The sequence below is a fragment of the Chrysemys picta genome, chromosome 5, assembly GCF_011386835.1.
Source record: "Chrysemys picta bellii isolate R12L10 chromosome 5, ASM1138683v2, whole genome shotgun sequence".
Lineage (NCBI taxonomy): Eukaryota > Metazoa > Chordata > Testudines > Emydidae > Chrysemys > Chrysemys picta.
In genome coordinates, this window is record NC_088795.1 from 89,667,472 (window position 1) to 89,690,112 (window position 22,641).

General features: G+C 43.5%; 1 protein-coding gene across 3 annotated transcripts in view; it reads left to right on the forward strand.

Annotated features, from left to right (window-relative positions):
- The window catches only part of DLC1 (DLC1 Rho GTPase activating protein), a 391,881-nt gene that overhangs the window by 165,164 nt on the left and 204,076 nt on the right, over positions 1-22,641 (forward strand). For all 3 annotated transcript variants that reach the window (XM_065596882.1, XM_065596883.1, XM_065596885.1), the window contains one exon: positions 18,867-18,900. In XM_065596882.1, coding sequence (XP_065452954.1) covers positions 18,867-18,900 — 34 coding nt within the window. The remainder of the gene's footprint in view (positions 1-18,866; positions 18,901-22,641) is intronic.

Here is a 22,641-nt window from a genome sequence, read left to right on the forward strand (position 1 = left end):
AAGAATTTCCATTGTTGATTATTATTACACAAAATTAGGGGGTGGGTTCCAGGGGTTTGGAGTGCAGGAGGGGGTTGAGGCCTGGGGCAGAGGGTTGGGGTGTGGGGAGGTGAGGGCTCTAACTAGGCATTTGAGGTTTGGGCGGGGCTCAGGCAGAGGGATGAGGGGTTCACGGTGCAGGAGGGGGCTCAGGGCTGGGGCAGAGGGTTGGGGTGAGGGCTGTGGCTGGGATGGGGCTGGTGATGAGGGTAAGACATTCCTTTCTTCTCCCAGGCTGGAGAGCAGGCAGAACTGGCTTATTGACATGGCTGTGCAGAGCATTACTACTGGGGATGTACACTGATTTAACTGGATTTGTTGTTTTAACTATTATACAAATATTTCAGCCTAGTAACCAAGATGAAAGGGATCTAAAAGGGTAAATCTTCATTAATGGGCACAGGGAGGTAAATGCGAAACTCTATTATTGGCCAGCCTGAAAGCCATATGTTGTAAACAAGTATTTCTTTACCTATTTATGATTTTCTCACAGTCTGCACATCTCTTATCTTGGACAATGAAAATCAATTAAGGTGCTTCCAAGTTCTCAGTGCTGTAACATTTGGGTTGCGAACATTTGATGGAAATTTGTCCTTGCTGTAAAACCATTTTTTTCAATGGAATTTTAAAGAATAACACGGGGAACATTTTTCTGTGGGTCTTAAGGGTTTGTTTTTATAAAACTAAGTTTTTAGATGAAGTGGAGTTGTCACCTTACTAAGGGCTTGTTCTCACTGGGGTTTCACACTGAGATAAACTGTGCCGCACAAGTCTTGGTTAACTGGGCATGGATTGTCCTACACTAGGGGCTTGCACAAATGCAGCTATGTTGGTGTAGAATAACCTAGTGCAGACAAGGCCTACAAGTCACGTCAGACACTCTAGCACCCACAGCAATGCACCCGTAAGAACCACTTATAAAGAACAAAGGAAAGAAATGTCAACTCCTAAGCAAAGAATGGTGCCGGGGATGAGGGGTTCACGGTGCAGGAGGGGGCTCAGGGCTGGGGCAGAGGGTTGGGAGGGGGGTGAGGGCTCTGGCTGGGGGTGCGGGCTCGGGGGTAGGGCTGGGCTGGGGATGAGGAGTTCAAACTTTGGGGCACAGCAGGCAGGCTTCCCCGGGGCTAGGGCCAGAGAGGAGGACTCCCCTCCCCCCCCCCCCCAGCCCTCTCCCCACTGGCAGCAGCGAGCTCCGGGGGAGGAGCCTCCCTCTTCTCCCCCTCACCCCCAGCACGACATTCACCCAAGCCCCAGGCTGCTTCTCAGGATGTCCAGACAGGATAAGCCCCCTCGGAGTCGCCTGCTGGGGGGCTGCCATGCTGCTGCATCTCCTCCCTCCACAAGCGCAGCAGTCAGCCTGCCGCCGGCACTGCTCCCTTAGCCAGCAGCGGCCAGCAATGGAGTGCAGTGCGGAACTGCATGGGGCAGCTGCCTGTTGCCCTGGGCACAGGTGAGGCAGGGACGCTCAGGGGAGGCGCGCAGGGGCGGCAGGCAGACCCAGGGGATGCTCTGGGGGAGGCACACAGGCGCAGCAGGTGGGGCTGGGGGAGAGACCCGACCTGAACATTGGTGGAGCCAGGCCCCTGGGGCCCTGAATTTGCTGGAGCAAAGGCACCACGGGCCCATACAACTCGCCGCCCCTGAGCAGGTGTAGAATGGTTGTTGAATGTGCTTTTGGCAGATTGAAATCCCATCGGAGGTGTCTTCAGACATGTTTGGATGCCAGTGTCATCAATGCTGTCTGCATTATTGTGGCTTGCTGTGCTCTTCACAATCTTTGTGAAGCCAGAGGTGAGCCATTTCCCCCCCAAATGGACCTATGACAGTGAGAGGCCACTGAATTGGTATGCTCAGCCAGGAAGTGCAGTTACTACAGCTGGAGATAATCCACCCAGGCAACAGAAGTCAGGGATGCTTTGTGCTTCCATGTTGTGGACTTGCATGGCCCAGTTGAAGAGAGGGATAGTACATTTATGAATTTGCTTGTAGGAGATGGTTACTGGTTTCATGGATTGTGGGGGGTTTCATGCTGGGGGCCGGGGAGTTGATTGCCATGCAATGTATTTATGAATGACATGATCGCTTATGAAATTGGGGCAGGGTGTGGGCATGAGTCATTGTAAGGATTGATGTAAGGAAGTGATTTAAGTAGTAGATAAGTGTCTTGAGGAATAGTATTTGCATACTAATTTCTAATTGTCCCTGATCATGTGTTCACCTTTATTATTTTAAGTAAGCATTGTATAATGTGATGCAATAAACTTTCTTGATAAAATAAAACATGCATGAAAAAAGTATAACATTCACCTATTGCCAGGCAGGCCAGCTGGCATTACCACATCAAAACACCATTAACAACAGAGCCTTAAAGGAAAAACAGTGCATGAACAAATGCCAACAATGAAACCATGTACAAAACAGAAATCACCTACCATGTCCCCTGGCCCCTCATTCTTCTTTCCTGATTTGCAGCACACTTGGCACTGGGGAAGGCGGTGGTGGAGGCATCCACAGAGAAAGGGGTCAATAAGGAGGACTTCATGGGGCAAGGTTGCCCTGCCTAGCCACTCATGGGGCCTGATCACATGGGCCACCCACTTGTGGAGTTTTCCAAGCTGTTTTTGGACTGCATCACAGGTACTGTGCAGATCACTCAGGCCATGGTGTGGGTGATGCAGCAGAAGTCAGTATTCTTATGGCCATTAGTGATATCAGCTGCTCAAACAGTTCTTTCTGTTGAGCTCTGTCCAGAATTTCAACCATAAATTCATCACATAAATGCTTCCTTTTGGAACAGTCCATGAAAATTCTTTGTCCCAGGCTTTGTAATGGAATGCTGAACTGTATTACACTGTTCCACCACTTGGTGGCACTGTATGTATAATACCTTATTTAAGCTAACCTCATCCAGACCTGCCCATCTCTATCTGATGTAGAAGAACATGACATGGTGTCAGGAGTAAACTAGGAACAGAAGCAGAAGGGAAAAGACAATAAAGATTGCACACAGAAGGAATAAAGCAGCAAAGGTTGCAAGATCTCATCAACATGCCACTCTTCAATCCCTCTCTCTCTTTCCCTCCTCCCCCAAGAACTTTGGCTTTTGACAAACCTTTAGAATGGCCAGACAGGAAACCATATTTTGCAAGATTTCTCACTGCTACCAGGTGCACAAAATAAACTGGAGATATACATCTATCATCTTTAATATATGCTATGAGGAAGCACGCAAGCACAAATCTTTTGATCCTACTGAAGACAGTCACAAAGATGACTGTGAGAGAGTTCTGGTTTGAGGCATACATTATATCTCAGAGAAACTTAGTTTGCTAAAGAGCATGTTTTCACCAGAGAATTCAAGAACCAGGGGAGAATGTTCAATGTTTTAAAAGAACTTTGCATACTTTGGCTGAAAACTATGGTTCTGGGAATGCAAAACACGAAAATATCAGTGATAGGCTGGTTATTGGGTTAACAGACAAAAAATTTTCACAGCAGCTACAGTTGAAGGGAGATTTAACCCTCGCCATACAGATAGCGAAGCAGTCAGAATTAGTCAAAAAAAACAAAAGGCAGGAGCAATTTGAAAAACCTGAAACTAGTGTAGAAGCTATAAACAGACAGTTTAAACAGACAGGGATGGTCTAGATAGTATTTGGTCCTGCCATGCGGGCAGGGGACTGGACTCAATGACCTCTCGAGGTCCCTTGCAGTCCTAGAATCTATGAATCTATGAAGTTTAGTGTTAAAAGTTATTATCATAAAACACCTAAGGCAAGGAGAGAGAACTCATGGGTTAAAAGGGACAAATTCCAGCCTACATGCACACAGTGTGGAAAAAGTTATATTCCAAAAGACAATGCATGTCGGGTGAGAGGCACACTGTGTAACATATGCATAAAATATGGACATTTTGCACCTGTTTGCCACACCCAAGCAGTCAGGAAGTTGACTTATATTACAGATAATTAAGAGCCATTGTTTTGAGGATCTATCACGTATGATGACATAAAAAAAGGTTGAAAACTACTGTTCTATTTGCAGAACCTAAAAAATTTCTAATGGAGGTGCGGATCCCTTTGGAAATCTTAGACTTAGTCAGAGGACCCCCAGGGGTCCACAGACCATAGGTTGAGTATCACTGACATACAGCCTGCCTGGAGAATGAAATTGAATATTCATAGCAAGATTATTAACTTCAGAATTGACTCAGGAGCTGATGTCACAGCCATCTCAGAAGGGATTTACAATCACTTTCAACCCTTCCCAGAGCTTAAGTCACCGACACAGCTCTGACTAGTCCTGGAAATATTCTGAACTGGGCTAGTTCACCACAGAAACAACTTACAAAGACAAAAGCTATGCATTCAGAGTGCATGTGATCGAAGGATCACATACCAACAGCCTTCTCAGCCGCAGCATGGCAGCCATGATGGGCCAAGTGAGAAAGGTGGAGGAAATCGATGGAATATTTGTTAATATTGGACTTTTGAAAGGAGATCCAGTACAAATAACCTGAGGATACATACATTTTGCAGGATTCCAATTACTTCATAAAGTGGAAACTGAGTTAGAAAATGGAACAGATTGGCATAATCAAGAAAACTTGATCCAACAGTATGGTGTGCCCCAATGGTATCAATTATAATGAAAAGTAGAAAAATACAAATGTGTTGATCTTAAAAGACTTAATGAAGTAGTTGTGAGAGAAAAATATATCCTCTCAACACTGTATGACTTCCTCCCCAAAGTGAAAGGAACTACAGTATTCTCCAATCTGAATGCCTCGAGTGGATTCTGGCAATTTCCTTTAGCCAAAGAAATTGCTAAACTGACTGTGTTTATCACATCCTTTGGGAGATTTTGCTTTCAAAGATTACCTTTTGGGATTACCAATACACCTATCATTTTCCAAAGAAAGATGGTGGAACCATTAATGAGCACAAATGGAGTTGTTGTTTTAATGGACAACATTCTGATATATGGATCTTGGAAGGAAGAACACAACAAAAACCTTAACGAAGTCCTAAGCCTAATCAATCAGTCTGGACTGAAAATAAACAAGGGAAAATGCATTTTCCTCCTATTCCAAATTGAGTTTTTGTGACAGACCATAAATACAGATGGAATCAGTCCTACCCTGAGAAAGCAAAAGCAATTCAAGAACCGAGTGCACAATTAATGTTCCTGAATTGAGACATATACTGGGTATGATAAATTACTTTGGGCAATACCTACAAGAACCTTTTACAGTTACAAAACCACTGAATGAACTGTTAAAGTCCAACATGTCTTGTCTATGGGGCCAAATCAAGAAATTGCCTTCAAAAAGGTAAAAGAAATTATCTCAACCGCTCCATTTCTCATGTACTATGATGTGAACAAATCCATAATGGTCAGTGTGGGCGCAAGCAGCTGTGGGCTAGGTGATGTGTTGTTGCAACAATATGGTTCTGAGTGAAGCCAGTTGCATTTACAGAAGCAGAAAAAATACATGCACAGATTGAAAACGAGTGCCTGGGTATGGGCAGTGAGAACTTTTACAAACAAATGTGTGGGCTTTGTTTTTGCTGATCTCACACCAAATATTTAACAATCTGTCTGTGCTCCCCAGACTATGACGCCGCGCACTTTGCAGAAGACTTCTGTTCAGTCTCCATTGCAAACACAGAAGGCTGTCTGGTGTGTTTGCAGCTCAGTGTTCAGAAGCAAACAGGTTAAATGCTGAGTCACTGTGCTGCTGTACTACACACAGTGGGGTTGCCTCTGTTTCCCTGGAGTTGACTGGAGATTCTTGAGATAGAGAGGACAAAGGAAGGTGGCCCATGGGATTGTGGGATACTTTTGGCGGTCTCTCAGGACCCGGTGTGGTGGGGCTGTGTCTACACTGCAAAGCAATAGGTCTCAAACCCTAGGTTCTGGCTTGACTTGGCTTTGATCCCTCCATCCCCACAGGATCCTAGGACCATAGGTCCAAGCCCAAGCACAAGAGATTTGTATGTAGATGGAAGTGGGGGTTGGGTGCAAGACTGAGTCTGAGCCCTGGCTTATATTACAGTTTAGATATACTCAGATGTACAGACATTCTTTTCTCAACCTGTGTATTATATAATTTTAACATGAGCTTTAATAAAAAAATTTGTACCCCCAGAGTCCAGGTCAATTGACTTGGGCTTGCAGGGCTTGGACTAAGGGGCTACAATTTGCAGTGTAGATGTTCGGGCTTAGGCTGGAGCGTGGGCTCTGACATTCTCCCTCCTTGCAGGATTTTCAGAGCCCAGACTCCAGCCTGAACCCAAACATCTACACAGCAATTTTTAGCCCTGCAGCCTGAGCCCTGAAAGCCCAAGTCAGCTGGCCCTGGCCAGTACTGAAATGTAGGTGTACCCTTTGAGTTCATTCTTGAACCTAGGCTTCCTGCATGCCTTTGCCAGCAGCACACTGTCCAGGCACCAGCAAACATACTGTTTTCTTTTACCTAACTGTAGTTTGAGTATCTTCCTTTAAACAAATTGCAGAAGGAGCATCTGGGTTTAGTAAAAAGGTCAGCATAGAGAGGCACTTTTGCATTCACTGCCAAATTTAGAAATAAAGCAATGTTGAAGATAATGCAATAAATTCTGTATAAAAACTGGAGAAATGCCTAGTGACTCAAGCTATGTCAGATCACTGGCAAGGAAGTATTCCAACGTGTCTCTTCAAATACATACTCAAGAAATTACTGGACAGCTGACAGCATAATAAGATTGAAAGGTTTTGTAAAATATCCATCTTGGCATTGGAAATGTGACTTAAGTGATGCCAATTACACCTTACCTGCTCTGTTCCTTCTGAAAATAAAGTGTTATGGACTTAAATAGACATGTCAGCCTGGAGCTACTAGCGTATGTATAATTACACAATGAGCCTTAACATTTCAGAACCCTGTTAGGAATCCTTGATATGACTGTAAAGTTTGTAATACAGCATCCCTGGAGTTGCTTTATGGAAGAATATAAAGAAAATTAAAAGATGTACCTGATTCTCATTTCAGCAGTTATGCACTATAAGCACCTTTAATATAGTCTGTGCCAATTAATATACAGTTTAGCCAGATATAGCACTTGCACAGGAGTTAACCCTATTGCACCTGCTTGTGTTTCCTGTGTGCAAGGGAACCTACTAAATATTCCTGCAAACACTGCACAAACCAAGGGCCTCTTTCCACAAACCATAAAGGGGGGTTTTGACATCAAGATAGCTATCTCAATGCAAAATTCTAGTGAAGACAAGGCCCATGTAGTTTTTACCTCACTGTAATTAGTCACGTTCGACCCTAGGTGGTGGGGTTGGGGGGAGGGGGCATGGGGTTGATTTCAGCTGGCTACACTGAAAAACTATCTGTGCCTTGTCTCCACTAGGATTATATATTAAGATAGCTATCTTGATGTAAAAAACACACCTTTTTGCAGTATCCAGGGCACGACTAAGGGCTGGTCCACACTAACCCCCCAGTTCGAACTAAGATACGCAACGTCAGCTACGTGAATAACGTAGCTGAAGTCGAAGTATCTTAGTTCGAACTACAAGGTACTTACCTCGGGTCCACACGCGGCAGGCAGGCTCCCCCGTCGACTCCGCGTACATCTCTCGTGGAGCAGAAGTACCGGTGTCGACGACGAGCACTTCCGGGATCGATTGCTTACCACCGAACCCGGAGGTAAGTATAGACATACCCTAAGAGAGTAGTGCTACCCAACAGAACACTACCGCTTCATACAGGTGGAGCGAGTGTCCTGCTGAGGTTGTCCCTCTCACTGCTCTTGAAGGTCTTATACTGTTATGGATTGGGTGAAATCTCATTGAAACTGGTGGGCATAATAGCCACCCTTCATTCAGGATAAATGTAAGAAACAATAGGAGCCTCCACCCAAAACATAGGCACTTGCAACACCACAGAAACAGACCTGTGTGGACAGAGGGGTTTTGCTGGGTAGTACTTTTTGGGGTGTGGGGTTGAGAGAGAGAAGCAGGGGAAACACCAAACACCAAAGAAACCAGGTACAAAGCAGCAGAACAAGCACTGGATAAGTGCTGGCTGAAAGGGGCTTGGAACTGAAAGCAGAGAAGCTGTCTCCGGCTGTTTGACTCCTGTGTTCAGGAGAACAGGACGCTGTACATGCTTGTAAATAAACAGGATTGCATTAAAAAAAGCTGATTCCAGCATCAATTTCTCCTCCTAATGATAACCTGCTGGATGCTGAATTTTTACTATCCGCTTGGATCAAAAGGAGTAACACAATACCCTATGCAGAGATAATGCTTCCCTCCACCACAGGTCAGATACTGCAGCTACCCCACCTAGCACTCCACTGCCTCTGGGAGTCACAATTTAGCCTTAGATTAGTAAGAATGTAAAGAATCTCCACTGTGTTGCATTTTGTAGTGTTATTTAAATCTGTGCAAAGCAAGAGTAAAGTGAGTGTAAAATGCTGCTGGATCAGAATAGTAGCATTTTAGCCCCACTTTGCAGTCACCGTGTACAGATGTAACACATTACATAGAGTGGAGACCCAATACAACACACGTGCATGTGCTACAATTCAAAGAAGAGATTTCAAAGTCAGCCTTTCCCAGGCTCATATAGCTTGCTGTCCAGTGGTGAACAAAATCTTGAGTATATTCATTCCAGCAGGTGTTTTTTATGCAAGCCATACATAGTTTTAAGATGGAGCTTGATAGTTTTATGAATGGGGTTACATGACAGGGTTGCCTGTGATAGCAGGAGACTGGTCTTGACAACTCAGGAGGCCTCTTCCAGTCCTGTATTCTTTTAATTCCCTGGTTACATTTCTAAAGCAGTCCTGTTCTTAGTGTTCTTGTAAGATGTATTAACAAAATAATAAAGTGACTATTTTAAGTGGTTAGGGATTTTTGTTTGGATCCTGATGCTCAGACCAATAGTGAGGGGTACAAGAGTCTTGGAAGTTTAAAAAAAAAAAAAAGGTGTTGTTTGATTTTGTGGAAATTATTAGTGGAGTTCCTTTCTTCTATGAGGAGTGAGAAGATAGGAATAATGTGACATTACAGTGCACCCATCTGGACTACCAGGAAAATCCCATTTAATTGCTCCTTTGCCAGAAATGTTAAATCACTTCCTGGGAATGCAGTTTATTTATGACATATGGAAATAATTAAAGAAAGTCACCAGGGAACTCAAAACTGCACTTGAGGTGCAAGCATTTCTCCTAAGTAACAAGTATCAGAGGGATAGCTGTGTTAGTCTGAATCTGTAAAAAGCAACAGAGGGTCCTGTGGCACCTTTAAGACTAACAGAAGTATTGGAGCATAAGCTTTCGTGGGTGAATGCCCACTTCATCAGATGCAAGTGATGAAGTGGGCATTTGCGTCTGATGAAGTGGGCATTCACCCACGAAAGCTTATGCTCCAATACTTCTGTTAGTCTTAAAGGTGCCACAGGACCCTCTGTTGCTTCTTCCTAAGTAACAATAAGTCATGTTATCCCACTGTGCAGCATGTAAGCAGCATATGTAGCTGTGTTAACAAAAAGCTCAACCTTAGTAGAATTGTCTGAGAAATTGCTGGAACTAGATTTACTCACTGTTTGTATTATTTTACTTTTTAGGGAGATAACACTATGCTTACTTGGTGTTTTGTCCTCTATTAGGGCTTGTCTACACTGGCACTTTACAGCACTGCAACTTTCTCGCTTAGGGGGGTGAAAAAACACCCGCCTGAGCGCTGCAAGTTTCAGCCGCGCTCCCAGCGCTTGTAGCTATTTCCCTCGTGGAGGTGGGTTTTTTATAGCGTTGCACTATGCCGCGACTACAGTGCTTTAACAGTGCTAGTGAAGACATGCCCTTAGTAAGAGAGGTAGAAACTTGATGGAATTCTCTCATCATTTTATTTCCTTATCAATCAAGAATAAAAAGCAAAGAATCTCAAGGCAGTAGAATTACACGACATTTAACTAGTGCTTTTCATTCAGAAGAACTTCAAAGTACTTCATAAACAGAGCCGGCTTTAGGAACTACGGGGTCCGATTTGAATACCCGGCAGCGGTCCGGGTCTGCAGCAGCACTTTGGCGGCGGGGGGTCCTTCACTCAGCTCCGGGTCTTCCGCGGCATTGAAGGACCCCCCCCCGCCGCCGAAGACCCAGAGCAGACCCCCCACCACCAAAGTGCTGCTGAAGAGCCGGAATGGACCGCTGCCAGGTGAGTAAAAAAAAATTTAAAAATTATAAAGGCACCTAAGGCGCAGGGCCCGATTCCAGGGAATCGGCCTAAAGCCGCCCCTTTTCATAAATATCGTCCAAACTCGATAACTGGGTGGATAAAAATCAATGGTTTTTTTTAATTGGATTCTTAAATTTAAATTAAATACATTTTTTTTTTTAAAATTTAACCTGTTTGTCATAATTTCAAATTATTTTAATCTATTTTAAGACCTAATCTTATTATAATCATTTAAATAAAAATACTGCATCAACTAGCCCTCCTCAGAGTTTAGTGAGTTTAACATGGTTCTTTTTTAATTCAGAATTGGGGGGAAACATTTTTAACTTTTAAGGTCAGTTCAAGCATTATAAATATGACACAATGTCATGTACTGCATTAAGTATCACTGTTATTTTCAGTCTTTACAATGGACTGAATTCTGGCATATACATTTTTCCAAACAGAAGTACTTCCACTTTCTGCTGTGCAGAAAAGTTCTAGCATTAATTACTTTTGGTTTAAGTTTAGCTAACAGATTCAGAGAGAATATTTTCTTTGTTTTGACTAGTTCATTCATGTTGAGAATCCAATTAGGAATTGAAAAATAAGGAAAATTTGTTTTCCTCTTTCAGTCTATGGAGGGGAAAAAAACAGATGGGAGAGATTGAAATCTACCAATTCTAAAAATTTGACACACATAGAGTCAGATTTTCCAAGGTATTTGGCATGAAAAGTTGCAGACTGGTCTCTAGTGAGATTTTCAAAAGCACCTAAACAGGTTAGGTGTTAGGCACCTGGGAGGTGTACCCTCCACACTGGCAGCAAAAGGGTTATCGGGAGCCTCAGGACTCAATTAGCTCACCTGCATAGACTTGGAGGGTGTGGTGAATCAATTAGTTATCAGGCCCAGCTCGGAGGAGCTGGATCATCATAAAAAAAAGGGCTTAGAAGTGTGGGGGAGTCCGATTAGGGATGCAGAAAGCCAAGGGGAAGACCAGGCCTTGGGATCCTCTCCTGAGAAGGGAAGGCAATAGGCCAGGAGACAGAAAGAGAGAGAGGAAAAAAATAGGTAGAGTGAGCCCCTGCAGTGAGCCTTGATAAAATGGAAGGAACCAGCTCCCCAGGGAGAAAGCCCTGAGAGGCCTTGCTTGCTGTCAGGCATGCTGAGGAGGCTGGCAGGTACTCTGCAAAAGAGGAGGTGAAAGCTGCACCCTGTGAGTACTGGTCCTACTGCCCCAGCCCTTCAGAGCAGCTTCCTCCACTTCCTCTGCGCAGTGGGGGAGCAAGACAGGCAGGAAACTGGCTCCGAACAGATGAGACCACCCAACTGTTATATCATGACTACCCCCTCCAACACCCAGTTCTAGGGTTGCCAGGTGTCCAGTTTTCAACTAGAGACCCTGGTCAAAAACGGACCTTGGTGACTGTGGTCAGCACTGTTGACCAGGCTATTAAAAGTCTGGTTGGTGTGGGACTGGCAGGCTCCTTACCTGGCTCCGCGCAGTTCCAGGGAAAGAGCTAGCATGTCCCGCCCACTCCTAGGTGGAGGGGTGGGCCAGGAAGCTCCATGCGCTGCCCCCGCCCCAAGCACTGGCTCTGCAGCTCCCATTGGCCGGGAACCAGGGGCAGTGCCTGTGGGCGCGGGCAGCGCATAGGGCCCCATGGCCTCTCAGCCTAGGAGCCAGACATGCTAGCCGCTTCTGGGAGCTGCCTGAGGTAAGTGCTGCCTGGCCAGAGCCTGCACCCTGAACCCCCTCCTGCATCCCACATCCCTACCCCAGCCCTGAGACCCCTCCTGCACTCTGAATGCCCCAACCCAGAGCCCCCTCTTGCACTCCAAACCCCTCATCCCCAGCCCCACCCCTTCCACGCCCCTGCCCCAACCCTCAGCCCCCTCCCGCACCCAAAGTCCCTCCTGGAGCTCACACCCCGCATCCCTTCCCACACCTCAACCCCCCTGCCCCAGCCCAAAGAAAATGAGCAAGTGAGGGAGGGTGGGGGAGAGCGAGTGATGGAGGGAGGGGGGATGGAGTGAGCAGAGGCGGGACCTCATAGAAGAAGAAGAAGAGCAGAAGCGGGGCAAGGGTGTTTGGTTTTCTGCAATTAGAAAGTTGGCAACCTTTCCCAGGCCCTGTGATTACTGAGCACCCTTCCCAGAGCCGTTGCCCTTCATTATCTGTTTTTACTGATTTTCACCTGTTTTTACTTTTTTTTTTTTAATTGATAAATTCCTGGGATTTTTTTTAAAAACAACTGAAAAGGAAGGGCCTTACCTATGCATCATCCTTTCCTCTCTACCACATGTTCTCTCCTTTTCACTCTTCCTTGCTCATTCTCCCTGCCAGAGAAAAAGTGATGATGAATCCAGAGAATAAAATGAATGAAGTGGGGGGTGGGGTCTTTAAATAATGGCTGGATGCCTTTCTGAAAGGTATGCTGTAGCTCAACCAGAAGTTATAAGTTTAATGCAGGAAGCACTTGGTGAAATTCTATAGCCTGGGTTATACTGGAGATTAAACTAGATGATCATAATGGCCTCTCCTTGCCTTAATATGTATGGAGGGTGGAAGTAGACACCATAGGCTTTAAATTTGAACTCTGGCAGAAGTTCATTCCTCACACATACACACAAATTAGAAGGAACACTAGAGTGGTGGATTAAAATGGAAAGTTAGATGTTACAGAAAAAGGGGGATGTAATAACTGTATACAAATATCTGAAGGATGTAAACACCAAGGATTGTTTAGGATGGTACAGGGAGTTGTTATAATTAAGAAACGGAAAATTCTGAATAGAAGAAATACATCCTAAGGTGAGATCTTTTCAATCATAGAATAGTCTCACAAAGGAAGATAAATGTTACCTCCTACTTCCACCACACCCCAGCTTGTGTGTCTCTTTTATTTAAAGCATCCCATGGGATATATATATTGATTTAGGTATAATATATAGGAATGTTTAAAGTGTGCCTTACCATGCATTCTGGAGCCCTGGATGTAACTCAAAAATATATGAGGAATGTTATTACACTCGGGTGCAGTACTATAATTTGCAATGTAGTTTATAAGCTCTCTGAAGCAGAGCCTGTCCTCTTTATGTGTCTGTACAACACCTAGCATGATGGGGGCATGAACCTTGACTGTTTCTTAGGTGCCAATAATACAAATAATTAATAATAAAACAAAAGACAATTGGTGGATTCCCATTGCTTGGGACATGTAAAAGTAAGCTGGAAAAACACTACACTTTATATGAAGGGTTCTCTTATAAAGAATGTTTGAAGGATTCCTAAATGATTGATTAACATTTTAATATTTGATTAATCAATTGTTAGCATAGAGCCCAATGGGTTATCTGTAACCATGGCTTACAACCATTTACAGCACATTCTGCTGATGTGCTTAAAACCATCACACTCTTTGGGTGGAACCCTGGCCCGATTGAAGTCAATGGGAGTTTTGCCACTGATGTCAGTGGGGCCAGGGTTTCACCTCTCACCTCTGAAAAATTGTTATAACATCTATTAACCCCTTGTAAATTGTTTTTAGAAATTGTTTATTAGAGTAGTGACTGGAGGCCCCAACTGAGAGCAGGGCCCCATTGTATTAGATGCTTTACAGCCATAATCTAAGAGACTCCCTGCCATGAAGAGCTTACTGTTTTAAACAGATGGGACAACAGAGGGTGGGAGGGGAAACAGAGGCACCAGGACAGGCAGTCACTTGTCCAAAGCCGGTTAGTAACACTCAGGTCTTCTGACTCCCAATCCAGTGCCCTATACACTGGGCCACATTGCCTCTCAACTATTTATAAAGGTACTTATAATATAAATTGTGACTGAAAAAAATATTGGAAGGAACAATCATGTACTAGCAATGGGATGGCCTAAATGACACATCTTGTCCAACTTCTATGACTTTATGACCAATAACAGTTGTAAAGTGAATAAGAATTAAATAATTGGAGTAGGTGTTATGATTTATTCTCATTTAGTTCTAACCCAAACATTCCACAGTCCAGCAGAGCTGAAGACACAAAAACAGAATCTGATAGGGAGTGACTCAAAAGAGGGAATACAGAGTTTAACCATTCTTCCTCATGTACTGAACTGTTATAGCGAAAGACTGAGTAATCTTTCCCAAACCTGAAAAAGAGCTCTGTGTAAACTCGAAAGCTTGTCTGTATCATCAATACAAGTTGGTCTAATACAGTAGAACCTCAGAGCAGGGCCGGCTCCAGGCACCAGCCCACCAAGCTTGTGTTTGGGGCGGCACCTGGAGGGGGGCAGCGCGACGCTCCAGCCCCCGGGGAGAGCGGGGCCACGGCCGGGCTCACCGCCCTCCCCCCTGGCGCACTCCCCCCGGCCGCCGGGGGGAGAGCGGTGAGCCCTGGCTGGGGCTCTCCCCCCCCCAGCGCGGCGAGCCCTGGCTGGGGCTCGCCGCCCTCTCGCCGCCCTGCCCCCTGCGCTCTGGCCGCCGGGGGGAGAGCGGAGCTCGCCGCCCTCCTCCCAGGGCTCCGGCCGCCCTCCCCCCCGGCGCCCTCCCCCCGGCCGCCGCGGGGGGGGGGGGGGGGAGGGGGCACGGCCTGCAGCTTTTTTGCCTGGGGCGGCAAAAAAGCCAGAGTCGGCCCTGCCTCAGAGTTACGAACACCTCGAGAATGGCGATTGTTCGTAACTCTGAAATGTTCATAACTCTGAACAAAACATTATGGATGTTTTTTCAAAAGTTTACAACAGAAAATTGACTTAATACAGTTTTGAAACTTTACTATGCAGAAGAAAAATGCTGCTTTTAAATGTCTTAATTTAAATGAAACAAGCGCAGAAACAGTTTCCTTACCCCTTGTCAAATATTTTTTTTAAAACTTTCCCTTTATTTTTTTTAGTACTTTATGTTTAACACAGCACTGCACTGTATTTGGGGTGGGGGAAGGTTTGGGGTTGTTGGGTATTTTTGGTCTCTGCTGCTGGCTTATTGTGTACTTCCAGTTCCAAACGAGGTGTGTAGTTGACTGGTCAGTTTGTAACTCTGGGGTTCGTAAGTCTGAGGTTCTACTGTAAAAAGATATTAACTCACCTACTTGTCTCTGCAATATCCTGGGGCCAGCACAGCTACAATCCTTCGAATAACCCTTTCCAAGATCAGTTTTAAATGGTTAGTAATGAAGCTGTATATTTTTCTTAGGTGAAGCCTATAATATGAAGTTTCCCACCAAATCAATATTTCTTTTAGATTTAAATGTTTCAGAAAAATCCTGCTTGAAGTGGTGTTGAATTGAGGGCAAAATATAGGCATTGCAGTGTATTCACCAGACATAATTAGGATATTTAGTACACCTCTACCACGATATAACGCGACCCAATATAACACAAATTTGGATATAACGCGGTAAAGCAGAGCTCTGCAGGAACAGGGCTGCGCGCTCCGGCGGATCAAAGCAAGTTTGATATAACGCAGTTTCACCTATAACACGGTAAGATTTTTTAGCTCCCGAGGACAGCGTTATATCGGGGTAGAGGTGTATGTCATTTCAAGCCATCATGAAATAGTCTAATGACATCATTGCCAGAGCTGTGTGAAATTTTCATAACAAAACCCCAAACCAATCAACTTTTTAACTCTTTTGGAATTTTTTCTAACCAATAAAAACTAACATTTTTCCAAGGTTTGCTAACATGCAAATGTGAGCCAATGTCAGAGTCTGGGTAAACGCCATGACAAGCCTGCTGGCTTCCCATGGTTGTAACCCCAAAATCAAGCAAAGTTTAGCAGATTCACTTTGAGTGTGGGGTTCAGTTGAATGTATGAAACTATTGCATATACTACAAGTATACTGAAGGTATTGTGTGTGTATTGAATTTCTAAAAGAAAATTTCCTTAGAAGTATTTCACAGAGGGTTTTAAAGAGTTTGTATTCGTACTACTTTTTCATATCCCTTTCACTATAAAGCCAGCCTCACTTAGGACCTAATAAATGCTATATATTACCTAAAATAGCTTTTCTGTACATAATAATGTCACAGGTTTTACATGTAATATGTTGGGACATTCCAGGATTGGAAGTAGTTATTGGAAAGTCTTTATAATGTTTGACAGACCCAGACCAGTGGGATACAGGAGTCCGGTAGAGGACAAATATACTGGTCACTGGATGAGTAGTTTTCTGTTCCCTGAGTGACCAGAGCAGGGGCTGCACTAGAGTAATCAGGAACCTGCTAGAACCAGTTAAGGCAGGCAGGCTAATTAGGACACCTGGAGCCAATTAAGAAGAAGCTGCTAGAATCAATTAAGGCAGGCTAATCAGGGCACCTGGGCTTTAAAAGGAGCTCACTTCAGTTTGTGGTGTGAGTGTGAGGAGCTGGGAGCAAGAAGGTGAGAGTGAGTGCTGCTGGAAGACTGAGGAGCACAAGCGTTATCAGACACCAGGAGAGAGGTCCTGTGGTGAGAATAAGGAAGGTGTTTGGAGGAGGCCATGGGGAAGTAGCCCAGGGAGTTGTAGCTATCATGCAGCTGTTACAGGAGGCACTATAGACAGCTGCAGTCCACAGGGCCCTGGGCTGGAACCCGGAGTAGAGGGCGGGCCCAGGTTCCCCTCAAACCTCCCAACTGACCTGGACTGTGGGTTCTTCCAGAGGGGAAAGTCTTTGGGCTGTTCCCCAACCCACATGGTGAATCTCTGAAGCAAGAAAATCTGCCAATAAGCGCAGGACCCACCAAGATAGAGGAGGAACTTTGTCACAAATGGTATATGGAGCTCCCATTTCTAGCTATGAAAGAACAAGATAATATCTTCAATGTGTCACTGGAGTAAATTTAAATAGTGCCTGACCTGAACAATTATAGTTTTGTACAGGGAAAAAGGAAAAATTTCTCTGGCAGGTTGTTGCTGTTGTTTTAAATTGTATCAAACTGTAGCTGTTCAGAGTTTTGCAATATTGGAAATAAGGCCCAGTGCAGATAGTCTAGTGGGCAGAGTGCAGGTGAGGCAATCAACAGTGAATCGTTAAAGTTATCATATGACTCTACAATTTATCATATGACCATTACCACTGTATGTAGTATGTATTTTATATAAACTGTGCATATCCTTTTCTCTTTTAAATTTTGTATAAAAAGAAAATGGCTCTTTTAAAACAACCCGGGAAATCATACCAAAAAATAAAGTGAAGCAGAAAAAAAATTAGGGTTTGGATTTTCAAAACTGGCTAAGGGATTTAGCCACATTTCAAAGGATCTCCAAAAGCAGCCATTCAAACTGAAAATTTCAAGTTGGCTTCTACCCAGTTTCCCCACTTCTTTTTTTTTTTAAAGGTATTTCACTCCAATACTGAGATATTGGCAAAATATCTCAACCCCAATCCTGAAGTCCTGACTCAGGCAACATTCCAATTGGCTGAAGTAGGATTTTCTCTTGAGTTAGAACTGTAGTATCCAGCTCCATAATGACATGCTTGAAGGAGCTGTGGAAATATCCCCTTAACGTGGTGGTTCTGAATATATGCTCTAAACTGATCTCTAAATTAGATAATTCACTCATCTTTCTCCTGCAACATCTGAGATATTCTTAAAGCTGTTTCAGTTTGTCAAAAAGATTGAGACAATTAAAGGTAAATGATATTATGTTGATATTAAAAACAACCAAAGCATGGCCCCATTTTTAGGGGGAGAAAAGTTCTTCTTAATTAATTCTGTGTTAAGGTGAGAGAAAGGGCTGGTCCACACTAACCCTCCACTTCGAACTAAGATAGTTCGACTTCAGCTACGTGAATAACGTAGCTGAAGTTGCGTATCTTAGTTCGAACTTACCGCGGGTCCACACGCGGCAGGCAGGCTCCCCCGTCGACTCCGCGTACTCCTCTCGCCGAGCAGGAGTACCGGCGTCGACGGCGAGCACTTCCGGGATCGATTTATCGCGTCTAGACAAGACGCAATAAATCGATCCCAGAAGATCAATTGCTTACCGCTGGACCCGGAGGTAAGTATAGACGTACCCATAGAGAAGAAGCAAACTAAGCTGTGAATCTTATACTCATATTCTAAAAAATCACCAGAACAGCAACAGCTTTTTTATTTCTACTGAGAAGTGTTTTAAAGAAGTAAGAAATCATCATGCCTTGGAAAAATCCTATGTTTGGGCCTGCATCCTGCTTCCAGTGGAGTAACTAGCAGAATGGCCGATGACTTCAGTGGGAAAAGGACTTGAGCATTTTATCCTCAATTTTTCAGCTGTGCAGTTTTCGCCGCTCTGTCCTTCAGAATCAGTCAGTCATTCCCTATTTTACAGATCACTTACTGTATTGGTGGTGATGTCTATAAGATCATGGCACATCATTACTTTCATTCTCCCTTTATATTTGTTCTCCACTCATTTGTTGCTGCTTCTTCTTTTTTTTTTTTTTTTCACATGACAGCATAAACCATTTGAAGTTGGGATTATGTCTTCATGTGTGATTGTAGAGTGCTTACAACACAGAGGCCTCAGTTCCATTCAGAGCCTTTGGACACTACTACAATCGAGATAAATCAATAATAATGATATTCTTGAGTTAATGTTACCTTTTCTTAAATGCAACCCTTCTTTTTCTTTTCCTTTTTTTTTTTTTTTTTAGGCTATGCCAGTTATTTCAGAAAAGGAGAAGGCTGGTGAGTAAACATTTATTTGTTTTCTCTTCTTGTATTACATTCCTGGAATGTTAGCTACTTATCCCAGTGGTAAAAGGCAGGCTTAAACTAGGCTTACTTTGGAATGTTCAAGATTATAGATTTGACAAATCTCTGTGCGAATATCACTCTTTGCATACTGAACTGGAACTGTCTTTTTGGGCAAGAGTCACATAGTGTGCATGACACTAGCAGAAAGGTCTGAAAGTATTCTACACAGCATCAAATGAACCTGCATGTATCCTTTGTATTCCAGGTGCTAACTTTCTGCTTGTTGTTAAAAGCTACTGTGATGTATTTGAAGTTTTGATAAACAAACACTGAAGACAATGGGACTGTTCACCTGAGCTAGGAAAATAGGATTTATCCCATTGACTGGGGATCTTTGCTGTCTTAATAGAGGATAACAGGGAATTATGGTCTTCTGGAGTGTTTTATTGTAGATGTTCCTTGTGCAAAAACAGTTAAGCACCTCTACAATATTAAGGGAATACTTTTGTATCAGTTTATGGTATTTATGCTGTCTGAATGCCATAACAATCAAATCAGAATAATGTGGCAGTATTAGAAGTGGTCATAGTAGTGCCCAGACGTTGTGAATTGGCTGTATTGTTGCTGTAAATGGTAGAGTATTTTGCACCCCCAAAAACCTCTTGCCATATAACTCAAAGTACAATTTATGTGGGTATCTTTTGTATTTCTTTTTACTGATAATTTGTGTTGACACTCATTAACTATAGCATTAAAATTCCTTTCAAATGTTCATAGGAATGCTTAGACACTACTTGTAGTTTGGTTTCTGATGTTTATTTGTGACATTTTCAGGGCTGGTGGGTTTTTTTGGGGGGACGGTTGTTTTTTGTTCTTTAGCTTGCTGGTTAAGCAATGCTCAGAAAGAAAAGCTATGGTTAAAGCAGCTGGTTTTCCAGAATGTCACTAGCAATTTTAGCTGGTAAAGTTCATAGTAATTCCCAAAACTATGTCTAATATTTAACAAGCCCATAACTTGTAAAATTTACAAGAGGACTTCTTCTTTTGTGGTGGTGGTAGTGGTGTTATTATTATTAAAGTGGTCATCAAGCGGTTACTCAGAGTATTTTGAGTTGGAGTCATGCTCCATCCCTCCCTGACTTGCTCTTTTAATTAGTGTGTGTTTTCCCCACAACTGTGTTTGTATATAGTTGAATAAAGCAGCACATTCCCAGCCTTCAGTATTGTAAGTAGAATGCGTTCCTTGTGCACTGAGTGGCCCTTACAAAACTGGTGACAAGAAAGAACATAAGAATGGCAATGTATGGGAAACTTGAGGAGTTTAATGCAGGAATGTATGGAAAGATCGGGTACTGTTTTCTTGAAAATGAGATAGCAATTTTCCTCAGTGTCTGTGGCAATAAAGCCTATTTTCTCTCTTAAGGAGTTTGTTAGAACCTCAGACACCAGAAGTTTAAACACCTGCAAAAGAGGTTAACAGAGCACTGCACATCAAAGCCAAACATTATTGTGGAATGTTTCCTAGTAGAATGAGGAGGCCAGGTGAAAGTGTACTGTATATGTGACAGAGCTAAAAAGATTAACAGAATATTGTTCATTCGGAAACGTCCTAGAGGATATGCTGTGGGACAGATTTGTTTATGGCATTAATAATGAGAGAGAATTCACAGAAAATTCCTGGCAGGGGAGAACTTACCCTGACTCAAAGCAGTAGAAATAGGAACAACAATACAAGCAGCAGTGAAAAGCTTACAACATTTGCACTTACAGCAAATCATACAGATTCAATAAAGAAAATGCAAAGAAAGCTGGAAGGGACTCCAGGCTCTGGAGTGGTGTTTCCACTGTGCATCAGTGCAAAGCAGGACTGAGCCCACTAGTGAATACTGGAGTGACCCTGTGTCCTACGCCAGAGAACCTGTCTGGGTGGTAGGTTCTAAGCCCCATAAAATATAAAAGCCCAAAAAAGGAAAGGGGGGAGGGGGAATTACTGGTTCTAGGGATCTGGGGACAAATGCAAAATCTGCTAGAAAAAGATCGGTTACAAGATCTAAAACTGAATTGTAGGAAATTTTTGGATGAGACCCTAGCAAAACACCAGCACTCCAGGAAGTCTTAAATGCTCACTCAATCATTTTTAAAGAAGGATTTAAGACTTTGGAAGGTTTAACAGCCAGGATTTATATCCAAGATGGTGTCAAACCAAAATATTTTAAAGCAAGATCAGTTCCTTAAGCCCTCAGAGAAAAGACTGAAACTGAGTTAGATATGCCCTTCTTTTCCAGCCAGTGACAGACAACGTCATGGCAATTGAGAAGGCCCCAGCCCCTCAGAACACAACTGAGCCATGACCACTGTGCTGGGTGCTCTACAAATACAAAGCAAAAAGACAGCCCCTGCCCCAGTGCTTAATTTGTAAAGAAAGAGGGGCCAGGGCTCAAGCAAGAATGATAATACTATGTCCTCCACACAACATGACCCCATACGCGCCATACATGAAAGGTCATGCTTTCCATGCAAGTGTAGAATTGCATTCCTCACTAAATGCCACTGACAGAAGAGGTGAAAATTGATGCTGGCTGAGCCCCAGCAAACCCCAGCACAAATTAAGCTCTTCCCTGCCCTAAAGAGTTTTTATAATCTATATAGATAAATCAAACTCAGGGGCATGAAAGGGGTACAACACCCAAGCAAAGTGAGCAATGAGGTGGTGGTGGCGGCAAACGTCATGTTAATTTCACTGTTTGGTGGGTTTAGGTAGGAGTTTCACTAAAGGGAAGGAAGGGGGTGAAGGGGTCAGGGCAGTGGAGAAAATGGTAAGAGAAGTGATGCTCTCTTCCAAATGAGTGGCTGCATAGGTAATGTCCTAGCGTATAAACTGACAACTGGAATGGTGGACATTTATCTTTTAGTAATGTAAGAGATTTCTAATTTCAACAATCTATCTAGCAGCTATCAGATATTAATGACTTTTGTTCACTATTCACAATATTTTAACCATAGACCATATAACACCTCCTGTATAAGGCAGTCAAATCTCTTTAAAAACATGAATTAATCCTCACAGCCATCATATAATGAGGCATTATCATCCCAGTTTATTATGTGGAGAAACAGAGGCACAGGGTCACAGATAAGTTTGCTGTAGAGCCAGAATAAAATCCCGGATCTTCTGGCTTCCCATCTTATTCTTCAGCCAAAAGACCATGTTTTCTCTCACTGTTAACCTGCACTAGACATGAGGTGAAAGACTTTTTGGCCCATAATTAGTCTGTAGAGGCATGTAGCTCACACACACATGCTTAACATACACAATTTCCTCTCCCCTTTTCCCCAGATTAGAGTTTAAGCATATTATATTGAGTTTCTTTTTTTTTTTTATCATTTATTTTTACAAACAAAAGCACTTTCTTGTCATTCAGTGCCAAATGTCCAAACGTGACTGATTAACTTTTGGCTACCAGAAATACATGGGTACCCAGCACATGTGCAAAACACCAACTTGATCAAACAGAGGAGCGTTTGTGCATGGAGAACCTTGTTTTCAGCTAGTTTGCAGATTGTGCTTGTGCTTGTTTTGTTAGCAGCTGCAATGGGCATGCATTTGGGAGCGAGTCATATGTAACCTACCCTCCACCCAATGTGGCACTCTGTCTGCCTCTAATGGTGACTGGGCCTCATCTTTGTTCAGTGGAGCTCTCTCTTTTAGCTCAGGGAATAGAAACTCATGCT